The 17,733-nt window shown below is 42.8% G+C and overlaps 1 protein-coding gene across 5 annotated transcripts; it reads left to right on the top strand.

Annotated features, from left to right (window-relative positions):
• Positions 1-667: 667 nt before the first annotated feature.
• mia2 (MIA SH3 domain ER export factor 2) lies at positions 668-17,343 on the top strand. Of its 5 annotated transcripts, XM_027274584.1 has the most exons (29): positions 684-911; positions 1,087-1,220; positions 1,933-2,019; positions 2,156-2,450; positions 6,201-6,569; positions 6,707-6,982; positions 7,207-7,307; positions 9,323-9,454; positions 9,608-9,629; positions 9,827-9,915; positions 10,075-10,146; positions 10,688-10,798; positions 10,945-11,016; positions 11,120-11,224; positions 11,505-11,627; positions 11,765-11,938; positions 12,057-12,147; positions 12,311-12,378; positions 12,474-12,544; positions 12,623-12,724; positions 12,802-12,898; positions 13,056-13,123; positions 13,351-13,436; positions 13,578-13,691; positions 14,186-14,353; positions 15,316-15,471; positions 15,617-15,669; positions 15,758-15,935; positions 16,024-17,343. In XM_027274584.1, exons 1-29 carry the CDS (start codon positions 791-793, stop codon positions 16,242-16,244), a joined length of 3,756 nt encoding a protein of 1,251 aa, XP_027130385.1. In that variant the 5' UTR covers positions 684-790; the 3' UTR covers positions 16,245-17,343. The 5 variants fall into 5 exon arrangements, with proteins under 5 accessions (XP_027130384.1, XP_027130383.1, XP_027130385.1 ...); XM_027274583.1 differs by having other exon boundaries at positions 668-911; positions 2,156-6,569; positions 9,608-9,633; positions 9,831-9,915; XM_027274582.1 differs by having other exon boundaries at positions 668-911; positions 2,156-6,569.
• Positions 17,344-17,733: the final 390 nt, after the last annotated feature.

The raw sequence follows: 17,733 nt of genomic DNA on the forward strand, positions 1-17,733 counted from the left end.
CATATGTCTCCATGTTTGTTTGTGTATTTTTTATTTCATTTATGCAATGGGACCATGTAGAGTATTAAACATAAACGATTACATTTGATGTACTGCACCAGAGTTAGATTACAGCTACTTTTCATCTGCAGACACAATTTAAACATATTACAGCACAATAACAAACAGTACAAAGCAAAAAAAAAAAAAAACACATGATACAAAAAACAAAGTTACACACAATAGCACATAACATACACCCAGTGTATCCTTCAGCAGACTTTTTAATTTGGTTTTAAATGTACTGATGGAACTGCAGTTCTTTTTATATCGTCAGGTATTCCACTGAGTTGTGGCTTTCACAGAGAAGGCTGATTGCCCAAATGCAGAGCGACGAAATAGTATGGTACAATCTCGTACAGAGGATATTCTGGAGGATCTAATAGAGCTTACTGAGCGAATATACACAGAGTCATGTAGTGGAGGAGGGGCCAAACCATTTAAAATGTTATAAACAAGGCACAAATTCCAAAAAAATCTAAAATTCTCAAAGCTCAGTAAAGTTCATCCTATAACGTTAAACTCTAAAATAAAATAAAAACCTTTGAGCTCTGACCAGATAGTATTCTCTGTTAATGATTATCCTCATGCTGGCCTTATATCTTATCTCAGCTCTCTCATTTACTTTTGAGTCTTCATGACAGCAACAGCTCAGAGGCAATGTCCACTTGCCAGCTTGACAGCTGGCTGGAGCTATTTCACCCCTGTTATGGACATTTTCTTTTGATACACCCTTGTTAAAACAAAAAGAATGGCCGTTTCACAGACTTACAAAGTCCTGTGGGGTGCAGGCATAGTTTTTATGATTTTACCTCATATAAATCTGGGATTATTGTCTGACTTCAAGATCTGCGGTGATTCTGCGTGTGAAAGTAAGTCCTAAATTATTAATGTCAGTTTGCGAAATACACACAGTTTATATAGTATATATAATCAAATCAAGTCATCTTCATGATAATTTGTTGTATTTGTAGATTTAATCACTTTTCTGTTTTAATCACCTCTTTGTTACTGTGCCTCTTTGCCTTTTCCTGTGTGTGTATGAAGGTGTAATGAGCAGAGTGCAGGCCATCAGGGATCACCATGGTAAAGATTGCCGTTTCCTGAGCTTCAAGCGAGGAGACATCATCTTTGTTTACCACAAACTGACCGGAAAGAGGGAAGACCTCTGGGCAGGCAGCGTATGTCTGATATTTCTGTCGTTCTCTCTCACTCTTCTCATCTTTAAAGCAGCATATAGCGATTAACTCATCAAGTTCAAACAGTTCCTCGCCTCAGGCTGAAGAGATTAGTCTTGATTATAATACAGTTTAGATTCTCAGGAGTGATTGACTGAGTTAGGTTACCATTGTGCCTGATAAAAACAAACATCTGTGAGAGCACTCCAGTTCATTCATACCATGATGTCATCATTAATCATTGTGAATCAACCTTTTTGTTTTACCATGGTATCTAAAGGAAATGTGCAACTGAATATCCAAAAATGCATTTAAAGACTTTAGATCTGATAAAACAATATTAAATGAGTTGGATATACAGGAAGCACTTCTGCTGAAGACTGACAGTATTAGTACAAGATTATAGTTACATCTGATATCAAAGCTGAGAGAATATGTCAGGATTTAAAAGTAACAGAAATAGAAGTCAACAGATTGAGTTACAGTACAAGCAGAGCTTTGCAGACGATTGTGGGTGTTTTGCAAATATCTTTGCATAAGCTCATATATACAGCAGATGCAGAGTTTTTATACAACGATTTTGTGTTCTATGGATAAATGAAGCTCACAATTAAAGCCTGCCATCTTTGTCTTTGATTTCTTCTTCTTCTTGTACTCCTTTTCCTTTGGTTCTTTACAGAACTGTGATTGCTGCTCTGCTTCTTTTCTCTTTCAGATTGACAAACAGTTTGGTTATTTCCCAAAGGATGCAGTGCAGGAGGAGGAGGTTCATGCAACAATGGAGAAAGTAGTGGAAACACAGGTAAACACGCTTTAATTTCAGCTCTTCAGACTAGAGCCTTTGAACAAAACAAAAGTGGCACACTGTGATATGAATTAAATCTGTACAAAATCAATGTCTTTTTACTAAAGAGCCCTTATTTCTTCTCTTTATTCAGAACTCTGATTTCTTCTGTATGGATGAGTTTGGTTATGTCATTGACTCCAGTCATCTGGACAGTGATGATGTTGATGATAATGTTGATGAGAAAATCCAAATCCAGGAGTCAGAAACCACCCAAACCACCCCACACAGTGATGACACAAATACTGGAAGACCTTCAACATCTGAAGATGTTTCAACAGAACAGGGAGCTGATGGTACATCATCAGAAGAGGACGAAAGCAAAAAAGCCAACGAGGCTGCTGTTGCCGGGACTTACAAGGAAGCACAGGAGGCTCCCAAAGAACAAGGTGGGTCTGCTCACTCTCCTTGGCTCAGTTCTTCAGTGACAGGATGGTTAGTAGGTACAGAGAAAGAGCCTGGAGATTTGGCTGAAGGAGAGAAAAAAGAAGAGAGTCAAGAGACACAGGCCAAAGCTTCTTTTGCTTCTTCGGTGACAGGATGGCTGGGGTTGGGAGGAGAAGGAGAAACTAATGATGCTGTGAAAAGTGAAGAAGAAGACGATTCTTTCACATCAACCATGACTGGTTGGCTTGGCTTTGGAGGAGATAAAAAAACAGATCATTCCGCAGAAAAAGAGCCAAACGAAGAAATAGAAAATGACAAAGAACAAGAGCCAGTAGAGAAATTCAGGAGTCGGAGGATGTCTCTTGACTTAGAAGGCAGCCAATTACATGAAGAGGAAAAGGAAGAGATGGGGACATTGAGTTGGCTGGGAAATGGACTGTCAAACACCCTGGGGTTTGGCCAGACCAATCAGGAGTCAGAGAGTGAGACAATAACTGAAGGAGAGCCTGAGGACACAATCCAAGTGAAGGAAGAACAGCCAGCATCTAGTTCTTGGTTTGATATTGGTGTCGGGAACATTTTAGGCTTTGGGAAAGACAAGAATGAAGTCGAGGAGGGTGCAGGAAGTGATTTTAAGGGGATAGATGAGGACAAACCCTTAGAACAACCAACAGGCTTAGAGAATGCGGATACCAGTCAACCACAACCTGCACTGACAGAAGAGGTACAAACAGAAAGGCAGGTGCAGGAAATTCTAAAAGGGACAGAGCCTGACAGTAATAATAATAATATAGGTACCTCAGACAGTAACATGGATAGTGTCCTACCTGAAGATTCTTCATCCGAGGCCAAGTTAGATGAAAAGTCCAAGGCTGTGGGTGAAATGTCTTTGAGGCTCAATGACAACAAGAAAGAGATAAACGTACTAGATGAGGAAAGATCTGCAGAAATGGAGGGTAAAGATGATCAAAATGTAGTCGAGGATAACAACAGTGAGCCAGGAGAAGACAAAATGAAAAACGTAAGTGACATTGATCAGGAGTTTTTGACGCAATCTGACATCAACTTAGCACCTGACTTCAGTTCTGTGGATTTAAATCTGAACTCCACGGTGCTATCTGTAGGTGAGGAGGACGAAACAGAGGATGGGTTTGAGGAAAGGGACGAGATCTCAAATCAGACTGACACAGAGGAATCCACAGATGTTGACATTGGTGGTAGTGATGAATCAGCAGAACAAAGTCAAGCCAGAGGTGGTAGCCAAGAGAGCAACGAAGAGATTCAAGAGATGCCTTTCTTATCATCAGGAACAGCTGAGGAGAGAAATGAAGGAGTCTCCGATGAGGATGACGGTGAAAAAGCCAGTGTTGATCCCTCAGATTCACAGGCTATGTTTGATAAGACACATCACGGTGAGTTAGGACAGCAGAGAGAGGGGCACCCTGTTGAAGGCAGCTCTCAGGAGTTTGCATCATCCCTTTCTACTAATAGAAGTATTGAAATAGTTTCTGAAAATGCCTCAGAGGAGGAACGAAGAACATTTTCAACTGGTGAGAGTGCAGAAGACGATGCAGATCAGGACACTGTGTCACCACATACACAACAAAGTGACAGTGATGCACACGTGCTAACGGAAACTGTTAAAGAAACTGAGACTGAGGAAGTGGATGAGTCAACGAAAGAGGAGAAACAGGGGAAGACAGATGAGTTAACAGAAGCGGAGAAACAGGAGGAGTTAAAGGAGGTGGAGGAGATAAATGCATTTGAAAAGGAGCAGGAAGCCGAGGGGGGAAAGCAGAAGGAGATAAAGGAAGAGGAGAAGCAGCAGGAAGTGAAGGAGATACAGGAAGAGGGGAAACAGGAGGTGGAGCAGTTAAAGGAAGAGGAAAAGCAGCAGCAGATAGAAGATTCAAAAGAGGAAAAACAGGAGGAGGTGGAAGAGTTAAAGGAAGAGGGGAGAAAGGAGGAAGTGAAAGAAGAAGTGAAAGAAAAAGGGAAAAAACGGGGTGAAGAAAAACAAGTGCAACCATCTTATTTTGAGGCAGAGATAGAAAACAGCCTCCACTCTTCACCTCCCCCTCAGAAAGACAGGCCAGAGTCAGAGTCAGGTGAGGACAGCTTTAAAAGTGTGCTCTCCGAAACATCCACACAGACTGAAAAGAGAGAGACCGAAAGCCCACAGATGGAAGAAGAGAAGAGAGAGGAAGAAAACAGAAAGCAGGAAGAGGTGGAAGAGGTAAAGGAAGAGGAGGAGCAGCAGGAAGTGAAGGAGATACAGAAAGAGGGGAAACGGGATGAGGTGGAGCAGTTAAAGGAAGAGGAGAAGACACAGGAGGAGATAGAAGAGTTAAAGGAGGAGGTGTTGGAAGAGTTAATGCAGAAGAGGCAGCAGGAAGAGGAGGAGATGGAAGGAGAGGACAACCAAGAAGAGGAAAAGCAGCAGCAGATAGAAGAGTTAAAAGAGGAAAAACAGAAGGTGGAAGAGTCAAAGGAAGTAGAAGAAGTAAAAGAAAATGGAAAAAAACAGGGTGACGAAAAGCAAATACAGGCAGAGATTGAAAACAGCCTCCACTCTTCACCTCCCCCTCAGATAGACAGGCCAGAGTCAGAATCAGGTGAGGACAGCTTAAAAAGTGTGCTCTCTGAAACATCCACACAGAATGAAAAGAGAGAGACCGAAAGCCCACAGATGGATGAAGAGAAGAGAGAGGAAGAAAACAGAAAACAGGAGGAGGTGGAAGAGGTGAAGGATGAAGCAAAAGAGGAGGAGAGTGCAAAGACTGAGATGAGGGACAAAGAAGGAGACGAGAGTCTGAAATGCTCAAATGAGCTCTGCCCTCGGGCCAGCGAAGATGTGAACGACACTGTGAATAGATTGAGCTTACTAGAAGAAGAAGAAATAAAGAAAAGAAAGCAAAATTCAATAGCTGGAAATGATCAGATATCAACAGACGGGACTGGAGTGAGCCAGGCTGAGGGCATGGAGAAAAATGAGGGTAGTGCTGATGATGCTGATGCTGATGAGAGTAAAGCAGAGCAAGGTGAGAAGAATCTGAATGTGCAGACAGAAAAAATCAAACACGCAGACGATGATCAGCTGTATTCAGGTGAGAGCACCCTTCCTGGTCACATTTTACTCGGACAGACGGCTGAGAACAAAGATGATCAACTGATTTTCAAAGATTTTCCTGGTGACACCGTGCTCCATCAGGGAGATCAAACTCAGCCTGAAGACACCAAAACTAGCAGCAATGGGATTTTCACTGAGAGGGAAACAGAGCAACACTCTGATCATAAGACAGACACAGAGGAGGTCACTGACAGGGAAGAGAGGGAGATAAACGTGAATCATCGTGATGTGAGAGTGAAGGAGGATGCCGAGGATGATACAGTTGAATTCAGGGCTGTGATGTCCGAACAAGCTCTTCCACATGTGTCTCAGCATCCAACTGGTTCTTCACTGCTGTCTGATGGTCACGGTAAAGGCATAGCAGAGAGTGAAAGTGGAGGAGCATTTGGTCTTTTCAAAAACGCCTTTAGCTATTTCAGCCCAACACCTGCCACAGAATCTGCCCCTAGTTTGGACTCACCCGAGACACAAGCCTCTCTGACTACTGATTCAACTCAGGTTCATGTTCAAGATTTGCACACAGACACTCCCTTCACTCAATCACAACAGCAGCAGCAGCAGACATCATCACCGTCCCAGACTCATACCCAATCTCACCACAGTTCTCTTTCTCCAAACACAGAAAGCCCCCTCCAATCAAAAACCCTTTCCAGACATTACAACAACCTCCTTGCCTACATGAATGCGGACGAGACGACCATTCTGATGGAGCTGTTTGGGCGGCACAAGCTGCAGTTTTTGGATTATATTTTAGGAAGCTCCGGAACCGTGACCGATGACCCTGATAATGATAAATCTATACTGCTGGATATCGAAACACTTCTGCATTATAAGATGGAAACACTAGTCACTCCTAGCATGAGGCTCACAGAGGTGCCACAAGAGGACAAAGAAAAGACCAAGACGCTCATCGCACTTCAGAAGCTGGAGATCCTGTTGGCAAGAATGAGAGAGACTTTCAACACAGGAAAATCAGACCCAAACCACCAAGGTATTTTTGTCTGCATGGCCTCCCAGAATCAAGGCTGATATTAGAGATACTTTAATTTCTTTTAATATTTCATTTCATTATGGGTTTGACTTGAAATGATCTCAATCAGAGTGCATGTGTTTCCCTGTTGAATACAGCCGAGGGCAGCTGTGTCGGTGAATCCTGTTCAACACACAGCAAAGATAAGGAAACGGACACAGAGGAAGAGTCAAGTAGGATGGGAGACTCCTCTGTAAGATTGGATAACAACGTGCCGAGAGATGAAAGGATGGGGGTGGATGATGAGAAAGACGGACAGCTGGATGGAGGCACGGGGAAAACAAGAGGAGTGAAGGAAAAAAGAGGCGAAGAAGAAAGAGTCTCTCCTGATTCCAGTCGTCACGTTCAGCCAGGACCACCACAGACACTGGAAGGTATGGATGACTCAAGTATGCCTTAATCGAGCCGGATTAAAAGATGATTAAAAGATGAACATAAGAGAAGGAGCGTTACTCGGCCTGCTGCATCCTCACTCCTGTGAAACACATGCTCATAACACAATTTACATTGTAATCTCTTAATACATTATTACATTAAACAATAAAACGTGACAAAGCTTCATTTTTAAATTCCATTATGTTTGCAACTCTAATTCCAGGGGTGATGAAGCAAATCCTGGATTATGTTCATCAGATCGCTGAAGACTCATCCACTCATGTCCACGCAGTGCGGGAGTCCCTCATATGGCTGACTGTACAGGTAAATCAGCAGGTTTCAATCCAAGCCATAAGTCCAGTTTGTTTGCTATGTGACATCCAACTACACAGCTACAACACATTTTTTTTTTTTATTCAACTTGCATCATCTTTCGGCTTTCTTCCTAACATCATTAAATGCAAATTACAGACATAACCCTTCTGTGTTTGAGAGGGACGTTTCATAGTAGAGCAAACATCATTTCAATCACATTATATACTGTTGTTAAACAATATAAAACAATCACTTTTTCTTATACCTGTGAGAAGATGACAGGTTTGAACATGTTTTGACAGGTAATTTATGTATCCGTGGCAATTTTTGTCAACTTTGTACATCTTCAATGACCCTCTGACACACCTTCAGTGGTGCACACAGCTGTTCTTATGGTGTAAACACACAGTGGAGTCTGCTTCTTTAAGACACTGAACGTACGACATGTTGATCCCTGTGGCATTAAGCTTTGACAGCGTCTCAGCTGTCAAGTGAACTTGGCCACATCGCTCACATTCCTCAGTGCCAGCGGCTCTGTTACACACGTTGAAGCCAGCTGGAAATCCACCTGCTCTAAGAGAAAATGTTTTAAGACAGGGCTCGTGATTTTCTAGTTTCAAATGGACGAAAATCAGGCCGGTTTGGTGAGTACCTTTTTTGAAACATTTGATTTATATGTCAGACTGAGTCAAGGCTTCACCTGTGTCCTACTTAGACCAGCTTGTCATTAGCACAGCGGTCGTAACTCAACACGTCACATGGTCGTACAGCGCTCCAGAAAGATGGCATTTAATATATTATTGTGTAAAGTTTAAAACAATTATTTAATTAATTGTTCGGCATTATAAAAGGCGTCATTTATTTTAGTGACACCTGTTTCTGTTGGTGTCACTTTGAAAGTCCTCCGATGTGCCAGTGTGGCATTTTACAATTGGTGACGTTGGGAGTGTACCATTCACGCGAGTAGGGGTGCTAGTATTTTCTTCACGACTGCATGGGCGCTCAAATGAATGCATATTTATTCACTTCCTTCCTATTTATTACAAATGCGTATCATAATCTTGCTAAGTAATAACAGTCAAGTTGAACCTTTTAGAAACAAGTTCGTAGAGATAATCCAACGCCACTCCGCCTCCTACGACGTGCAGCGCGACGTGGTCCGCTCCGGAGCGTCGATGTTGTGAATAGGATGTGAGCTCGCCGCTAGCCCGGCTTCAGCTTTCTCTCCTGATGTGAGTTCAAATGGAAGAAACCACTAAAAAAAACAACACCCAGATGAAACAAACCTGACATGGCGGACCCTACGACAAGCGACCAGTTGACCGGCAAAGCGGTCGACTTCCAGGCGACGGCGGAGGCTTACTACAGTATCGCCGTGGAGAAAGTGAAGGATGTGCGTTATGTGGCAGGTTTCGTTAGCATGCCCCCACTTAGCATCCACAGATGACAGACGTAACGTAGCGGACTGTCGGGCAGTCAGAAACACCTCCGTGTTACTCCTGAGCGCGTCTTTTTTGTTTCTTACAGCTCATGCTTGACTCCGTGTGTCTCCTGTCGGTGCCGTTAACCAGCTGTCAAGACGACATTCAGATTTTATGTTGCCTTTTAATGCGTGTTTGTAAATCTTTACGTAGTTAGCTTAGTTAACTCATCTCGTGTGATCAGGTGATGTCGTGATCTCCTGTCGTTTCTGATCTTATAGCCTAAATATGTGGGTGTTTACTATCTTTCCTTCAAAGTAACAGCTGTGTAGTAAACAGTTAAGGCTCAGTAGTCATTGCTTACATGATTTAATGGTCAATTACAACTATTCAGTGATGAAATAGTTCATTTTTTGACCTATAAAAGCACAACCTGACCTACTGAAGCAACAGTTAGGAGTAGAGATGAGCCTCATCTCCACTCATCTGTGTATAATCCACTGAGTTAAATAGAGCGGAGCAAGTGTCGTTCCCAGGTTTACAAGGATCACCTCATCTCTGATTAAAGATGTTCATTCAGATCTCTCTTCTTCTTCGTTTCAGGTTGTGTCGTCACTGCCTGATGACATAAGACCCGGGCCAGACCTGTACGGGGTGCCATGGGAACCGGTCATCTTCACCAGCCTGGTGGGGCTGATGACAATGCTGTTGTTCACCTGTAGATGTTACAGCTCTGTGAGTGTATATATATATGCATGAACAACACAAAGTCTTTGTGTTATGATTACACTGTATGGATTTGCAGAGCACCCTCCACCTTTTTATCAACCAATTCATTTTATTATGTGGCTACTTGTTCACTGCTGTTTTCTTCTTCTTTTTTCACAGGTCAAAAGCAGAATGTATCGAAGTAAGTTCACAGTATTTACTCGTTCGTATCATGTATTTCATGACTAGACAGAATTTAAAATGTTATATTAATATCTGATCATTGCCGATTTAACTTCTCCTCTCGCACACTGTGTATCAACGCGTTACAGAGATATTTTAGGAACCACAGAAATATATTTTCAATGTGTTTTTAAGCTTCGTATTCCCTGTTCTCAGGTAGAGAGCGGTGGATGGCTGAACAGGTTGCACAGCTGCTGGATGAAAAGTGTAAAGTCCTTGAGACTCTTAGCAAATGTCAACAAGAGGTTGGTACAGACAGAGCATGTCTGACACACAACTGAGACCAAATTCACGCATGTTGGCCGAAGTGTGATCAAAAAGCAGAAACGCTACTAATGACAAAGCAACTGTAAAGTTTAAATGTAATCGTTAAATATACTTTCCTTTTTGTGTGTCATTTGCAGCATGATGAACTGGAGGACTCACTAAGGGACAGTGGTGTGTTGGCACACACTCAAAAAACAGAACATCTGGAGGTAATGCAGAGGGAATAAAAGAGTTTATAAGAGATTATGAAAGGTCTAACTGTTTGAAAACTAAAACCACATTGCTGAAATACAGACTTCTGCAAAGTGTTTTGCTAAAAAGTCAGTTGGTGTTCAAAAGATGTAACTGTCATTGGACTGAACACTGAGGCATCATCGTCTTTAATGTTGATCTGGCAGATTTACACATCCAACTCTGCATTTGATCTCTACAAATTCTTGAAGGAAACATCTGTCTTTGTTCACCAGCTTATTGCTAACTGTGTCTGTCCACTTGGTGCAGAGAAGGCAGTCTGCACTGGGTTTTTAGGACTTTTTCGCTGACAGATGAGTTTAAATTGCCGCAGATTCAAATGATAATTCTCTGTAGGTTCATCACTACGTGTGAGCCTTTCCACGTTGCCAAACTTTGAATCATGATCGAGTACAATTTGGCACTGCGATGTGACTCTTCATTACCACTTAACACGCATTCTTTTGCTCTCGCTCGATGCAGTTTTCTGAGAACATCTTGTTTTTTCTGCTCATCCAGGGCAAAGCCAGACAGTTGGAACATGCTAAAAGGGAGCTGGAGAGGGACCTGGACCAACTGAAGGATCAACTGGACCAACAGAGAGAACATAGGACAGAGCAAGAAAGGAGGGTAGGAGGACACACTGTAATATAACAACAATACCAAACTGTAACATCTACAATTATGCTTCAAGATTCACATTTGAATAGGACCAAGACTCCATTGCAGTAGTGTGATGTTAATAGAGTGGATTTTTTTCTTGGTTATCCTTCCAGATAGCAGTGCTCGAAGAGAACATGCAAAGGTTTGAAGAAGAAGCCAAAGACCTCCAGTCACAGGATGAACAGGTACCGTCCTCCATTATCCAATCTCTTTGCTGCTTTGAGTTTTTCTCCTTTTGCTCTGTCCCTTTGTGTTTCATGTGACTTACCGCCGCCTGTCTCTCTCTAGGCACAAACCACTCTGAAAGTGTACAGTATGAACAGCGACAGGCTGCAGAGGAATCTGGAAACAGCTGGAGAGGAGAACACACTGCTACAGGAGAGCAATGCTCAGGTAGGATGTTGTACACACTGGTACTCAGTATATGTTCAGTGACCTTTTCTGTACCAGCATTGTGTGCAGCTTGTTCCTATTTTTTTATGCAGATTTCTTTTCTTTGTTTTTTTATGGTATCAAATATTGTTTTGTTTTTTTCATATGGAAGTTAAAAATAGATATCGTGACAACCTTATCATGAACGCAAAAATATCTGATCTGTTTTTGGCATATTTTGTACCTTCCCCTCCCCATATGCCATCGTTTCATCTCTCCACATGTGTCTCTCTCTCTGCAGTTGAGACAGCAGGTGGAGGGATGGGCGGAAAGAGTGAGTGAGTTGGAGTCGGAGATGAGCAGGTGTGAGGTCGCCCACAGCAAGATGTTACAGGATGTGGCCAATAAGGACGAACGTATAACGGTATTTATTTTAGTATATTGTAGCTAGTTTTAATATACCTGGAATTTTCTATTAAAAACAGGGAATCAAATAATAGACATTATCTCAAACAAGGAGACATGAAATGAGTTTGATGCCAAATATTCGCGTGCCCCCAGTCCTTGACGGATCGGCTGCTGAGGATGAAAGCTTGGGATTCAGGTCTGGAGGGAGAAGAAGGTGAGGAAGGAGGAGAGACATCTAATGGGACAGCAGGGAGAAGAGAGGAGAATGGAGGAGGAGACCAACAAGGCCATCTCCAGAAAGTCCAGAAACTTATCTATGCTGCTAAGGTATTTCCTTCACAGTGTTTACAGTCGTGCAGTCTAATGCTTAGATCACAACAGCGTTCTAGACCAGACTCAAACATCTCTGATCACTCACTAATATGTTATTTGTATTTGTGTGCAGCTGAATGCAGACCTCAAATCAGTAGACGAAGACAAGGACAGAGCATTTGCCAAACTGAACGATGAAATCAAAGCTAAAGAAGACTTGCACGGTGAGTCGACTGTACACCGGAGAAGCCTACACTTAGAATTAGCCATTGTGAGACATAAACAAGTAATTTCTAAAAGGTTACAAATCAGTTATATCAGTTTAGAGACTAGGCACTGATGTAATGTTTGTTGTGTGTGTGTGTGTCACTTTGTTTTTCCCTCTAGAGAGCATAAAGGAGCTGGAGAGTGAGAAATTATCCCTGCAGACAGACGCTGAGCACTACTCAGATCAGGTAACTGACCTCAACATTGTATTAGTGTGATTTTTGTTTTTTAATGATTTAGTCCTTCCACTTCCATTTGCTCATCTGCTTATTTGTGTGTCCAGGTCCAAAGATTACAACAGAAACTCCACATTATGACAGAAATGTACCAGGAGAATGAGCTCAAGCTGCACAGGTACAGACACACAGATTAATGTGCGGAGACGTTGTAAGTGCAAATTCCAGCGCGACTGATGAACGTGTGTGTCCGCAGGCTGTTGACAGTGGAGGAGAAGGAGCGTCTGCAGAAGGAAGAGAAGTTGAATAAAGCAGACAGAAACATTGCAATGGCTATGGAAGAACTCAACAACTACAGGTAGCTGCATTCTCAAAAAGATACCAAACACACGTGACAGTTGTGAGCCTCACCTGTATGTTATTTTTTTTCTACAGACAACGAGCAGGGGAGATGGAGGAAGAGCTGGAGAAAACCAAACAATCTTACCAGACTCAAATATCAGCACACGAGAAGAAGGCTCACAATAACTGGGTTGGTAAAACCTGACCTCAAACCACTTAAATAAAAATTGCTCTGTTTTTTTCTAACCAAATTTAAGTGTGGTGGTGTTTGTGGCTGTGATTTAACCACTGATGACTGTACTTATAGTATGTCATATTATGTTATTGATCTCTGCTTAATTTCCCAGCTGGCAGCTCGAGCAGCGGAGAGAGAGTTAGCAGACATCAGGAGAGAGAACGCCCTCTTCAGACAGAAGTAAGCAAACCGTAACTGAACTCTAATTAATAGGGAAGTTAGAGGAGGAAAAGAAGTTGCCTGTGGCTTATGAAGCTTATGAACTGGGGCACAATTTCAAAAAAATATGCTGTAATCTGAAGTCTATAGAAATGTTTTCTAATATCATACACATCATCACACATTTCATATTCAGGTCCAGAAAATGTCATTTGTCATTTGTTGACTTTAGGTGTGTTTGTTTACAGGCTGACAGACACACAGTTCAAACTAGACGCCCTCGACAAAGATCCCTACGCCTTGGACAGCCTAGCTAGACCACTGCCATTCAGAGGTAAGCACACAAACACACACATAGAGCAAACATGCATTATTGAGCTTACATTACATTACACCCTGTGGCTAATAGCCTGGAGGTGTGAAAGGCCACAGATTACCTCAACTTTGTACTCCCCAAACTATTCTTCACCTCCAGCTGAAAGATCACCATACGGTCCTTCTCCTTTGGGTCGACCTGCGTCCGAAACCAGAGCTTTTCTGTCTCCTCCCACATTAATGGATGGACCGCCTGCTAGACTGTCTCCTAGAGGTAAACACACACACACACACACACAGAAAGTCACAATCCACAAATATTTATTCACAAACTGAGGACATTCTCTAAATATCTCCTAGTTGATGTAACTGCGAGTACAGTTTCTATATCACAAGGTTTTCTCGATTGAAATTACATATAGTCAGTCTCACAAAGTCATTACAATAAACACTCGCAGCATGTTGGAGATGACCAGCTGCCTGTAGCATGATCAGCTGTAGATGCTTAAAGATGATGTGATGTGTAGTAGCACGGTCCGTATGCTGGCATGCTGTTAGTGCTCTGGAAAGAAACCCCCTTCTTCTTTTTGTCTCTCTCTTACATACACACTCATTCAGGTCTAATTGATATTTTGTCTTTGGCCGATTGGTTTTGCTCGTTCCCCTCTTTGTCTCTCTCTTCTTCTCTCTCTCGCCCTCTCCCACTCTTCAATAATCTCTTCATTCCCTCCTATTGTCTCTTTCCTTCATGGCCTTTCCTTTCCACAGTGCCCCGTGGTCCAGTGGAGCCCCCAGGTGGCCAAGGAGAGATGGAGCGGAGTGGAGGTCCTCATTCAGACAGTGGCTCAAACTCCCCGACATGGGAGAGAGATCGCAGGGGACCCCCACCAGGACCGCCCGGGCCCTTAGGACCGCCCGGCCCCCTTGGACCTCCAGGTTTGTGAGTGTGTGTGTAAGCGAGAGAGACAAAGAGAAAGACAGAGAGAATCAGTAACATTGTATAGGTCAGGCTGTGTGAGTGTCACCAGTCTGACCTACACAGTGTTAGCCTGACCTTCCCCTGAACATACAGAGGGTTCAAATTTAGATCATCGTTCAAGAGTTGAAACTGTCATAATTATTTCACCAGCTTTTGTGATTGAAACAGCTGTTTTAAAGGAGGTTTGTTCCAGTTCTGCCCACTCAAGGTGACCAAAATAAAAACTATTTATAACAACACTGCCTTGTGATTGCTGGTTTTGCATATCATAGTGAGAATTAACCTTCAGAGTGCAGCAAGGAACATTTATCCTCACTTTCATAGGGGAATATTTACATGTGGCACTGCTTCATTTCTGCTGTGTCATTGACATTGCCATTGGTAATTATTACATTATTTATACATGTTTAAAAAAGCCTGTATAGCATACAACGATGGCGTATAGTCATCACTACACAGGTGTAGCTTATAACTTTAATTATGGCTGGCTCCGTCGCTATGACAGCAGCATGCACAGTACCGGGTCCTGGACAGCCATTGTTAAGGTCATTAGTTGCACCTGTTAGAGTCTCACAGTGTGCACGTGCACGTTAAATGCATGGCGACAGTGCACGTGTATTGTTTTATAGTTTTAATGCATTTTGAAGTTTGGACACCTGAAACTGTGCTTGTATCAGGTCATTTATCACACGATCCCTTAGAGGGAGAGTTGATACAACTTATTGTTAAAGGTAAAAACAATAATGTTCAACCAAACATTTTATTTATTTGAAGTGGTTTTAAGCCAAACCTCAGACACACTTCCAAAAAATCATCGCGACACTACAGGTTAAAGCTTTTTTCCCCACTTATTTACAGAGCTGTTGATATAATATTGATAGACCTTCATACATCTCTCACTGTGTGTCTTCCACTTTAGGGTATATGTTCCCAGAACCAGGAGGTCCGATGTACAGGAGACCTCTACCTCCTCCAGGAGCTCTGGGTCTTTTACCTCCTCCTGGCTCCCTCCCACCAGGTCCTCTTCATCCAAGGGGTCTCCCTCCGGGACCCCCTCACCCTGCAGACATAGCAGGTGAGTCGAGCTGCTCGTCACCCCTTCATCGTGTTGATATCTGATGCAAACTTTTGCGAATATTTCGACATGTGTTCTCAAAACATTCAAACATACGTGAACCACCTACGTCATCATTGTTCGTTTCCTCTGTTCATTCATGCAGATGGCCCATACCGAGAAAACAGCCTTCTGTCTGCTGAACAGGAACACAGAGAGGTAAGAGATGCATTTGTGTGAGCATCATGTGTGTGTTTGGATCTGCGGTCCAGCCTCTCGAATATTTAACTTCTTTGTGTGTCACCAGTCTGGTCCTGGTGATCGAAGGACTCCCCCTGAAGCTGATCCAAGGATGGGGGGCGCACCACCTCCTGGACCCCTGATGTGCCCCATGGATGGTCCCTTTCCTCGTAGAGCCCCTTTTGGACTACCACCTCCTGATTTCTACCCTCCCAGGGGACCTGGGGGCCCTCCCATGAGGCCTAGTAAGCAGTACTATCCTCACAACTCTTTAGAAACATATTATCTTTATAGGACATCTGAGTTAACCCAACTCTCTCTTTCCATCTTCAGTGTGGCCCCCTCCACCCCCAGGGATGATGTTCCCTCCTCGCTTCCCTCTTGGTGGACCTCCTCTTCCTCACCACGCTCCCCCCATGCGGCCCCCTATGTACGACGGCCTTCCACCTCCTCCCATGGGTTCTCTCCCTCCTCCTCAGCAGCAGTCCCTCCCCTCGCCACCACACAGCCAGTCGCCCGAGGAGCACACACCCTCGCCCGAAGACGCCATTTGAGCCTGATTTATCTCTCGCTGTGAGATGTTTGACGTAGCTGGATGGTTGGGCAGCTTGTTGTTTCACATCCTTATATTTTCTACACCTACTTACTAACCAGGAGGATGTGTTTAATGAGAAGTGGGGCAACCATCAGCCTTCATTGGCCCACTTTGTTGCAGTCTATAAGCCTCTGCACAGTATTTCTCCTCTCTCTCTTCTGCTCTTTAACCTTTTTTTCTTTCTGTCTTACTCTCACTCTGCCCCATCGTCATCCAGCTACGTTCCCTGTGAAGTAGGTCCTGTTGTTGTGGAATCACGGGTTCTGTTGTTTAGGCAGCTTAATCTGTATCAGTCAGTGTGTGGAGGATGTTGCTGCATGAACCAGAAACAGTTGCGCGTTTGCTTGACAATGCCAGAAAGGTTTTTAAATGGCACTTAGGTTGAAATGTGTGCATGTAGAAAGGCTATATGTGTGACATGTGGCAGTGTAAGGAGTGTTTTTACGTATGGCATCATCGCATCACATTGGCACGGAAAGAGAAATCTAAATTATCATGGACTATCAGGGAAGAAATGCGTGGTTTTAGGATTAATACAATATATTTTGTCATACCAACACTCATGCCATGGTCACCATAATTTTAACTTAGCATCCGTGTTGTCGTTGACTTGGATTCCACGAGACTAAATTCAGATCACATCAAGTCTTGTTTTGTCTGGGACTGAACTGAGTTGGTCTTAAACTAAATATTCCTCAGAGGTCAAACGAGACGGTTTCTTAAAAGTGCGTAACTAAATTAGCCGACTTCCCCGTGGGATTCGTTGAACTTTGCCTTTATCAACAAAGCTATTATTTCAAAGAGCAATGCTTTTTGATCATGTTTTAATGACTTGCATATGACCCAGGCTTGAAAAAAAAAAAGAAAGAAAAGTGGCTTATATTAGCTGCTTGTGTTTTGTAGACGTTAGCTGTGAGTCATCTCTGGCAGTCACAGTGTGGTGAATTAAAATGGACCGACTGGAAGAGAGGCTAACTTGAAAGCCATAAAGATGACACCCATGTGAATTTTGTAAAAAAGTGATTATTAATAGATGAATTAAAGACTCAAATTGTCAATGTCTCCATATTTTACTCACGTATTAATGTGTGATTTGCTGTGCATGGAGCCGTACACGCAAATTATTGAGTGTTAGGTTAGTGTTGTCATGTACATACAACATGCATTACAGTGATCTCCAACTTCCTGATAAACTGATGTGTCATTATAAATATTTCCACATTCATTGGAAAGTGAACAGAAAATTCAGAGAATACGCAAATACACCCTATACAATGTTGTTTCATTTTAGATGTAACATCCCTGTGAAATCAAATATTCAGCTGTAGTAGAGCAGAGCCATCATTAATATTACTAGTTACACCGCTGTGATTTTGTTATATCAAAGTCTTCTGAGATACAAATCTATTAAACCCTCTGTGTGATCTCTCTAGTTGCAGGGCGTGCCC

The sequence above is a fragment of the Larimichthys crocea genome, chromosome XXIV (genome assembly GCF_000972845.2).
Source record: "Larimichthys crocea isolate SSNF chromosome XXIV, L_crocea_2.0, whole genome shotgun sequence".
NCBI lineage: Eukaryota > Metazoa > Chordata > Actinopteri > Sciaenidae > Larimichthys > Larimichthys crocea.